The sequence below is a fragment of the Vigna unguiculata genome, chromosome 9 (genome assembly GCF_037176805.1).
Source record: "Vigna unguiculata cultivar grain cowpea cultivar isolate G323 ecotype 2 chromosome 9, ASM3717680v1, whole genome shotgun sequence".
Lineage (NCBI taxonomy): Eukaryota > Viridiplantae > Streptophyta > Magnoliopsida > Fabales > Fabaceae > Vigna > Vigna unguiculata.
This window is the reverse complement of record NC_140800.1, coordinates 6027494-6038515: the sequence shown is the minus strand read 5'-3', so window position 1 is coordinate 6038515 and position 11022 is coordinate 6027494. Positions and strand designations below refer to the sequence as shown.

The 11022-nt window shown below is 30.5% G+C and overlaps 1 protein-coding gene across 5 annotated transcripts; it reads left to right on the top strand.

The window, feature by feature from the left end:
* The first annotated feature begins 4463 nt into the window (after positions 1 to 4463).
* LOC114162926 (uncharacterized) lies at positions 4464 to 7421 on the top strand. Of its 5 annotated transcripts, none has more exons than XM_028046940.2 (6): positions 4464 to 4866; positions 4963 to 5060; positions 5382 to 5463; positions 5993 to 6619; positions 6736 to 7070; positions 7156 to 7421. In XM_028046940.2, the coding sequence occupies exons 4-6, from the start codon at positions 6017 to 6019 to the stop codon at positions 7268 to 7270; spliced, it is 1053 nt and encodes a 350-aa protein (XP_027902741.1). In that variant the 5' UTR covers positions 4464 to 4866; positions 4963 to 5060; positions 5382 to 5463; positions 5993 to 6016; the 3' UTR covers positions 7271 to 7421. The 5 variants fall into 5 exon arrangements, with proteins under 5 accessions (XP_027902741.1, XP_027902737.1, XP_027902738.1 ...); XM_028046936.2 differs by having other exon boundaries at positions 4963 to 5065; XM_028046937.2 differs by having other exon boundaries at positions 4963 to 5463.
* The last annotated feature ends 3601 nt before the right edge of the window (positions 7422 to 11022 follow it).

Genomic DNA, 11022 nt, shown 5'->3' with positions numbered 1-11022 from the left:
CATCAACTTGGATTGGATTGAAAAACTGGTCTAAGTTAAGATCCAATCAGATCATCTACTATAGTTAGATAATAAGAATATATATATATATATATATATATATATATATATATATATATACTAGCGTAAACACAGGCGCTATCGCGTCTTTGTGTACGCATTTTTTGAATTATATTAATAATTGTTGATATCGTAATGTTATTAAGTTAATGAACAAAATAAAAGTATATTTATAAAAATTAAAGTGAAATGTATGAAGAAAATATGAGAAAAATAACTGTTGATGAATAGTATGAGAAAAAAGAAGAAAGAGATAAGTAAATAGTTTTATAAAAACTTGTAAAAGTAACCGTTAATTTTTTAAAATTTAATAAATAATTAAATTGTAAGGAGTAAAGTTGAAATTATGAAATGTGGACACAAAAAAGGAAATCCCCTTTATATATATATATATATATATATATATATATATATATATATATATATATTTTAACGGGTTACAAAGTTTTGTTCTTAATGTAAATATTCATTCAATCAAAAGTGGAGTTCCTACAAGAGATATATGTCTCACTATTTCTCATGGGAAACTCAAATAAGAGATGAGGTAAAAACTTCCAACGATCAAGGTAAATATTATAATCCTCTTACTCATCTTCTAAACATGTTGAAACATGCATCCCTCTTATTTTCATCATAATACACATGATGCAAATAGGGTTGATTATTAAAGATAGAGATGCAAAAGGAAAAGGAAAAATAGAAGAACATTGAAAATGATTTCAAGAAAGATTCTTAATACACATACTCAAAAAGATGGAAGAAAAAATAAATAAGCATATCAATTTGGAAGTCTTTTAGATTATAGAGTATTTTAAAAGAATCAAATAATATTTGTGATTCTAAAAGACATGTATGGGGTGTTCTTCAAAGAGTTCAAGAGACATATGAAGAGTTTATACATATGCTTATGTAATTACTTGCATGTCACTTCCAAGTGATATGAAAGTTATAACTACTTCACATTGCTCTTTCCTAATTCAAGAGTCACCCATGTGACTCCTCAAATATTGATCTCCTTCATTCAGGGATTATACACGAAACGAGATTATTAAGATTATAAATTAACTAGAATTAAAACATAGGATTAGTGAAACAAAGTGTAATCATTAGTTTAATTAGACTTGTGTTGGTACTATGTGTCATCAATATTTGTGTGTTCACACTTAGGATTTATTTTCTTGTACTAACATTGCTTGTAACCAACTTCAGAATACTTCCTTCTCTTCTTTAGTCGAACCATTCAACTATAAATAACATTTGAAGCCTATTATAAATACACTTTAATTTGTGAGCAGCTTTTAAGTGTCTTAAAATTCTTCTATTTTTTTTATTACAATCTTGGGAAACTTTTTCATTTAGTAAATCATCGTTGCATTTATCATTTATAATTCCATTTCAAAAGTTTGTTATTCATATTTCTTTCCTTAATCCACACCACAGTTTTATACTACTTATTCTTATTTCAACTATATTTTCTTGAAAGCCACACCATGGGTTTGATCCATCTACCACATTTCTATGATCATCCACATCCACATCTTGAACAAATATTTTGGAGGTATCCAAATCTTTATACATACTAGCATAAGCACAAACATTATCACACTTGTGAATACGTATTTTTAAATATCTATAATATATTATATTATGAATTAATATTTTTAGTAATTTTAAGATAATATGGATTTTGAAGAAATATAAGTAACTTTTTGAGTTAGAAATAAGTAATGTGTGTTTGTATTTACGATAAGTTGAACATATCTTTTAAGTTGGTTAAATTAATAATATTTATAATTTTATAGCAATATGAAATTTAAAGAAATATATGCCAGTTTTGAGTTAAAACATAAATATCTTTTAAGAATAAAGTAGAGCACTATATAAGAATAAAGACTCATAAACCCATTGCCTTAAGGTTTTTGGATTGAGAGTGGTGTCAATATCTTTTATGTACAAAGATCTATTTTGTTCACTCCAATAGTATCAGAAATCAAATCGATGCATAAGAAATGAATGCGTTGTCATACTATATAAAATTCAGACTATATCACATCACTTCTTTTACTGGATCTTATGGAGCCTGTTGATGCAGAATAAAATCGAGTTTGATCATAGAAAAGATTCTCTTCAAGTAAAACCAGCTTACCCTTGGACTCAGGTCTCATTGGTGTTGTATCGGTTAAAACTGGCTTAGACGAGTGCAGTGTGTGAGAAAGTAGAGCACTATATAAGAATAAAGACCCATAAACCCATTGCCTTAAGGTTTTTGGTTGAGAGTGGTGTCAATATCTTATGTGGTTGGACTCAGGTCTCATTAGTACTGTGTCTCCCCAGTGAAACTCCCTCTGTAAAACCTAACAAATTTAAACATGTAAAGAAAAAAAATTGCGAGCCAAGGCCCTTTCAACCCCCTCAAGAAGAGTCGCATTAGATCATCAATGGGTTCTTTATTTTTCCAACACCTCTTATCCTTCTAAGAATTACCTCAAATTTCAGGAAATGACAAATGAACAAATTGTTTGAAATATTTGGATTTTAGATATATTGTACCCGAATGCCCAAACAAAAGATTTTGATGTTAGCATACAATAGTGAGGTATGTTATAATATTCTTCATATCTCTGTCTTCTTCAAGTGAATGTAGCTCAAGTAATAAACAATCTAAATTATTTTAATTGAAGAAGATTTATAAACGATTAGACACGTACTTAAACATGTTAAAAATATTTTTAAGAAAATAATATTTATATTCTACTCGTATTATATTAGGAAAAAGATGGAAAGTAACATTATAAATTCCCTAAAATATGATAACAAAACTATCATCAAACTAAATTATTTTAAACGGTATTAAAAGGTTGTTTCACTTACCTATTTCCTAAACTATTGATAGCTAAGTAGTAAAGGAATAGGTCTCGGGGAAATGTGATATACTTTTAGATATTAAGTGAATGAATAAAATAAAAGATAATCAAATGATGGATCGATGATGATATCACCAAAGATATGAATTAAAAGTACTAATATATATATAAAAGCGTGTACGCATAAATTAGAAGCAACTTAGAGAAACAAATCATAGATTATGGTAATACCTAATAGTATGAAACAGAGAGAAAATATAGAAACTAGTGATAACATTTTAACTAGATGTAATAAATGTTATTTAATATTATAAAGAAATGGTCTTTAATTAATTAATATTTTTAAGGTACTTGTTTATAGTGTCTTGTTGACTAATAAACGTGAAATCAATCTTCGTGTCATATATGTTTATTATTTTGTACTGTGATTAAATGGCAACATAAAGAAATACTTAATATGATTATTTGATTACTATAACTACTTGGAAAAAAAATCATGTAATATTAGTTTTTTATTGTAATGAAACTAACATTTGTTTTCATTGTAATTAATTGTATATTTAAATATTTACTAGTAATTTGAATATTTATTAATTTTAGAATAAATAATTATATTTATTTTGACCTTTTAGGAAAATAATATGACGGTCAAATTTCCTTTGAATTTTGAGAAATACTTTATTGTGTCCCAATTCAAAATAAAATACTATTTTATGTTTCTTCTGAAACAAGGAAAAAAATGACAATAATAAGTATGGTCGATGACAGACAAGAAGAGAGAGGCAAACCCATTGAATGAAAGCTGAAACCTTCACCCTTCAAACAATGTATTATGGAAGGTTAATCAATGTCTCAAACAAATTCTAAGTATCAAAATTTTCTAATTCTGATATGAATAACCATCATCATTATTCAGTGCAAAGCATCACATTCAAAAAAAAAAATCTTTCACATTATTTGACCATCATTTAATAATTCTTATAACAATAAAATAATTTTAATAAAAATTAAATTTTATATTTATAGAAAAAAGGAATGAATACTTATAAACAATAATGTTAAATTATAGTAGAAATAAATATATGATGTCAAAATTACAATGTCATACAACAAAAATCTAACAGAAAAACACAACAACTATTTATAACAATATATAAAGAGAATTTCCTTTTTTTATCTACATTTCAAAATATTAATTTTACTTTTTAAAATATAATTATTTATTAAATTTTTTAATTGACCATTACTTTTACAAGATTTTTATAAAATTGTCTTTTTTGATATATTTTACTTTATTTTTAATAAATATAATTTTATTTTATATATTAACTTAATAACATTACACTATCATTACCTACTAATATAATATCACACATATTTACAAAATACGTACAGACATCACGTATGTGTTTTTGCTAATGTGAGATAATTCTAAAACACAGTATATATGTGGGGGTAATCTTTCCCTCACAAGATGATTTAACAGAGGTAAGTTAAATCTAAATCCACTTTCTATAATATGTATACTCATGTATTGAAATTATTCACTTTGTTGTGTTCGCATGCGAATTTCATGGTCACCAAACAGCAAGAGCGTGTTTAAGAGGAATGGACAGAAGAGAATGATAGGAAACTACGAAACGCATGACTTTTGTGAAACATGTTAGAGGATGTGCAAGCAAACAACATTTGTGTTGTCAATCTGGCTGTTTGGTGTTTGTTTTAAGGATATTAAATATTCTGAACCGTCCATTTATTATTATTTTCACTTTCCATTTTTTATTTTTCCTTTTATGTTTTTCTGCCAACCGTTTCTATTGAAACTAGAGTGACATAACTCTGCGTTTCTTGTGCTAAATGGAGTTGCAAATGATCCACAAACCAAGAATGTGATACTGAGGAGCAATTTTTACCTCTGAGTTGTTTCGAACATCACATATCGGTAATTCAAATTGGATTCATATCATTCTCATCATCACTTTTTTCTCGATTCCTTCCTTTGTGCACTGTTTCTGTTCCTGGATCATTTCATTTTCAGAATGAGAAGGGACGCAATTTCATTCTTGTGTTGAGATTTAGAGGGAAAAAACAACAACACAGAAAGTGTAACTTTCAATATCTGCATTTGGGCCATGGGTAAAGTATGCTTCTTTCATCAGTGATAGATATGATTTCGGCGATTTTTTATATTTTTTACTCATTTATTTTCATGCCCCGCAAATTTAGGCTATCTATGTTTTTCTTGCTTCACGTTACAGACATGGATTCTCTAAAACATTGTATTGATCATTATTCTGTCTGAGAACTTGGTATTCTTACCTTTGTGATCTGTATTCAGATGTTGTAGTTTGCACAGATTGCATTCTTGTTTATCAGAAACTTTTCAAAATCTCCCTTTTCTTCATATATCCATTTCATCACTTTCAAACAAGATAAACAGTCAGTGTAATTTGGCAGATTTATGCAAAAACAGAAATTATTGCCCTCAAAACTGAATGTGATTGCCAATCCTTTGGCCCCTTGACTTGGACAATTACAGGTACGTGGTCATTGTCTCCTACAGTTTCTTTCTCCTTAAAATTATTCATAATTTTTTGCAGAATTTATTTAGATTTAAAACGATTTTCATATATAAATTCATCCCTGAATTTCCCACCGGTCGTTTTAAAGGAATCCAAACTAGCGTAGGGTCTAGTGTAAATAAAGTTATTTTCTTCAGTCCTCTCCTCTGTAATGGACTGCATTAATTCTTTGTATGTAAGTGGCACCAACAGAGACAAGGTATAGAGCCTAAACATTATTATTTTAGATACATATTTAATTTCTCTTCATTATTCATATTTAATGTCCTAGGACACGGATAAAAGTAGAAAATACTAGCTGGTTGCTTTACACCAAAATATATATAATATTAATCTAATTACTTTTATTCAACCTCATCAATTATGTTTGCCCCAAATTTTCTGTGATTTCAAGGATAGTGAACTGTAATTGAACTGTGAACTGTGAACTGTTGTTTTCTAATCAAATTCATTCTGCAAATCTCACTGCCAATTTTTCCAATGCAGTGACGTGGTGACAATTTTGGCAAGATGAGAAGTTCAAAAGGACGCAGCATGAAACATGCACATTTGTTTCATCGTGAGGATCAAAGAAGCCAAGAAGAAAAGAACATTGTGTGGGAGAGACTGGAGGGTGATGGTGATAATAGTTTTAGGACAAGGGAGATTCCAGTGAAGAGGTTGTTGAATGTAGGGCATTTTACTAATGCTTCAGGGGAGTTGTCAAAGTTCAGCAAGGGAAAGAACTTTTCAGCAGGAATGAATGTCATGGACTATGATGTTCCTGAACTGGTTGTTTTTATTCAAGAGGATAATGAGAAGTTTGTGAAGGACAGTTGCAGTGGTAGGGGAGTGTCACCAGAGGGCAAGTGCCTCTCAGAAGGTCATGATATAAAGTCATGTCACTTTGAGTCTGACATGATGAATAGAAGAAGAGACTCAAATCTAAGGACTATGGAAGCATTCTCAATCAATTCAAATAGACTAGAATATGCCTCTAAACCTCTTTCCCTTAAGGAAGCAATGGAATTTTATGACTCCAGAGCTTTAGTGATTGATGTTGAAGGGGATTCAGGATACAAGATTTCCACTGATCACCCCAAAAAGAAGACAACACCAGAGACCCTTAGAGAGGTAAGACAATTTAATCTCACACTATTTAGGCATAATCGTGAAGAACAATTGTATTCTATTATAACAAGCTCATTCCAAAATTTGCATTGAAATATTGTATCTTCAACGATCTATAGGCATTAGCAACGGAAGCAGAGTTTTCAAGATCTCTGAGGAATTGGCAAATAAATTCATTTTTGGGTACAGTTGGCAGAAGGGTGGAGTTTCCATGTTGTGCAGATTGTGTGCAAGTTGCTGACACAATCATGTGTAGGTCTGAGATGTGTAACTCACGAAGTCCAACAGGTTCAGGAAAAAGACAAGACAATGATCCTCAAGACACTTGTTTATGTGGTGAGGGCCCTCTATCTGGTGGTCCAACATCATATGCTGTTCCTGCAACAACATCTAGCAATGCCTCCCATCACTCTAATGACAGCATAAGCAGCACACATTCATTTGCCTTTCCCATGTAAGTTTCTTACACTTTAAATTCTGTGTCTCTTTCGGCAATCTATGGTCATAACTATTTAGGCATAATCGTGTTTGATTTGCAGATTACCTGAAGAATGGAATGGAAGCCCGGTGAGAATGTTGGAAGCTGATAAAAGCCAATTAAGAAAGGACCTATGGCAGAAGATAATGGTATTATTCTTTTGCTGCAAAAGTTGATTGCTAAAATTTTGCAGTTCTATGTTTATGCAGAAAAGTTATTATATCGGGTTTAAGTTGATCGTGATGATATCAAATTATTTTGGTATCGATTTTAATGGTTCGTTTGTTCAATGATGTGTTTGTTTATATTTATATTTGTTGTTCTACACCTCCCTCTTTTATAGTTGTATATTACAAACAACTGTGAAAATTTCTCTCCAAGATGTGATTTTACTCAGGCAGATACAGTGCTATGAAGCAGGACAAATTCCATCATGCTAATATTTGAAAGCCTATAAATGATTGCCAATTTTAATTAATCTATTAATCTTCAGAGACCAATGGGTTTATTAGAAGGGAATTTGGAGATAGTGATAATACATAAAAAAATGATTAAAAAAAATATTAGACCCCCGGTTACTATGACTTGACAATACTTTACCGGGATAAAAATATTCTAATAAGTAATATTTTGAATTTCTAAAAAAAAAAAAAAAAGAGAAAATGGTAATATCAAATGGGAATTAAAAAAAAAATGGTGTCAAAAGTAGCATTGTTCTAATTTATATGTATCACTAATAATTCGATGTTGATTAATATTTAAACTTACAAATTAGTTAAGAAATGCCATTTATTTTTCTATCATCCTTTCCGTCTTCTAAGGAAATGTGATACTCCCAAATTGTCGTGATAACAAATTTGAGGAAGAAGTAACTTTTTCACAGTGTAAATAATTATCGTCTATCCTTTAATTATCTGTCATCGAAGAAGACAAAAAGAGTAGAAAATTTTGACTATGACCAGACCTCACTACGGTTGAACCCATTCCGTGTAGATTTGGTTAGGGTTCTCAAATCTCTGGTGTATGAACAATCTAATAAAATGATGTCCATATCTTTATTTATTTTGTTGAAAAATCATCGGTAATTCTTGTATAATCAAGACTTTTTAAAACATTTATTGCATGATGCTTCATTTGTTCTATATCAAGTTGGTTAAGTCAAAATTGAATTGTGTAAATTGAACCATTACTTTTTTAAATGAAAAAAATTATGTTTTAACTATTAAATATAACTTCTAATTTCGTTTTTAATGTGATATCTAATAATTAGTATCAAAACCAAAAATTGTAGAGTATATGATTCTTAGTATGAATTTTGTTCATCAAATATAATTTCTAATTTTGTTGTTAATGTCTTATCTAATAATCGGTGTCAAAACCAAAATCATAGAATATGATTCTTAGTGATAATGTTATTTTCTATCTTTTATTGGTGTTAAGTTTCATGAATAAAATCAACTTCTTCATAGTTTTTATTTTGTTTAATTCTCAAATTTATGTTGTTTTTGCATTGTTTTGTATTTTAGTTGTTTTATGTTTTTTTAATTCTAATCTTTATTATAAGTGTGTAAAATAAAATAATAATAAGTTGAAACTCAAGGAAGCATGATTGAACAAGAAAGATTGATTTTTAGCCAAATATCCATGTCGGAGGGGCACCGAAATTAAACCTAGAACTGCAAACATGGAGAAAGGATTTACCTATAGGTATATACCACCTTGGACCACCCCTGAAAGGCCAAAAAATTATCATTGGGTGCCAAGCTGACTCGCTAGGCGAGCTAGTGGCTCGCTGAGCGAAAATGACAACACATAACTGCAATATTTGAGTCTCTAGGCGAAAATATGACTCGCCCAACGAGTTACTTGTATGAAAGCGTCAATTTTAGGCCTCGTTGGACGAGAATGAAGCCACTGGGCGAGAATATCGATTCCAATACGCGAATATGGTTATTTAATCATGTTTCTACGAAAGTTTTAGGGGATTCCTCATTTTTCACGAATAGAAACACCTCGGATGCTTGAGAGAGGCTCTTGGAGGCTGCTAAGGGTGTTGGGAAACTCTCCTTTCTCCTTCTTGAGTCTTCTTTTTCATCCATAGAGGTTTTACCCCTTTTAGGTTGGAGAGGATGATGGGCTACGAAATTGGAGGCGGAGATGCGAATGGGAGGTGCAATTGGAGCATGGAGCAATATTCAAGAATCTTGGGAGAGGGATTGCTTCTACTTTATGGTTCCAATTTCTTCAATTTTGTAAAACCCTAGATTCTCCACCATGGAGAACAATTTCTATTTTTTGAGATTATATGTAAAACATTGAATTATTGTGTAAAATTATGTATTTAATTTATATGTTTTTCCAATTCAAGTTAGTGTTTGAATTATGCGCTTAATGCTTGTTGTGGTTTGATCACCCATGGCTTGTTTGTGTTTCTTGAGTTGTTGGAAAATGTCTTTTGAACCTAGAACTGAAATTGAATACCTAGTGGAGCTTGTATCTAGGGATAGAACATGATTCATTAGTAATCTAAAGACTCTTGAACCTAATGCATGATTTCACTTGTTGAGGATTCAAGGAATTGGAACTTGATAAGTTATTATAAGCTCAAAGTCACTTGGAATAGGATTTGAGTAATCTTGTGAGTTGATTTTGACTTGAATATGGAACTGAGATGTTTGTGAATTCATGAGAATGAAGTGAATGAAATCTAATCTTGAAAAATTGTAAATACTCTATGTTAATTTTCTTTTTGCACGCCAAGTGTTTGATAAAACTACAAAAAAAGAGTTTTTTAGTGTTTTTGTGAACTTTGTGTCTAATAGAGTTGTGAATTGCGAGAGTTATCATGCGTGCACAAGTTCTTTAGGAGAGAACGATACAATACTTATTACTTTATGTGTGACTCGTGCATTTGTCGTGTTGGTTTTTCACTAACACTTAATATGAATTTTGTTCACCAAAAAAAGTTAGTAACATTATTTTCAATAAATAGAGTTATACCAAAATTATTTAATACTTAGTAAAAAAAATTATATTCCACTCTAATATGAATACCTAACATTATTCATTATACATGTATAAGGGAAGTTATAAATATGGACAATATTACAAAATGAATCTAATTGAACCTATAATAAATAAAACTCACACGCATATTTCAATTCTTTTTAGAAAATACATCAGGTCCTGCATGCTTTTGCTCAAGTGCTCTTGAAACAACAAAGTTTAAAACATAAATGTTTTGTTTGTAAGATGAAGGGATTACAATAGGTCATGTGAGACAAAATGAGTAATATATTCATCAGAATCAGCAGGGTCTTCATGGTCTGGAATTGGGTTGGGTTGCACTTGGTTGGGGTGCACTTGGTCGGGCTGCTTAGTGCTTGGTTGGATTGTTGTAGGCTGAGCAGGTGTAGGTTATGTTAGGTTGGATACAGCTTATCGAAGGACTTGTTGGTCAGAAGGCAGAAGTGTGAGGAGTATGTTCTTTAACGACTGAAATTGACCTTTCAATTCTGCATAAGCCTGATCATTTTCTTACAATCGTTGATTAGTTGATTTTAGTTTTTCATCAGTTTCTTGCGGTCGTTGTTTGACAAAGGTAACTTCTTCAGCACTGGAAGTGGATGTAGTAGATTGGGGCTTCATGCCACTGCTTCCACCTGCAAGTTGTCCTGTCCCATATATTCTTCCTTTATTCTTACACCCGACAACCTCAACCCAACACTTTGTCCTAATCGTATCATCTGCAATAGGATCATCAATGATATCTTATGATCCATCAGCACATGAGCCTTGTTCAGATTTGACCTGTGCAAGTCTATTCTCAAATTGTTCCTATATTAAATAAAATAATGAGAAATTAGTTAAATAAGATAAAAATTAAAGTTTTCTTATAATAAATTTAAAGTGTTTGCTTACATATATC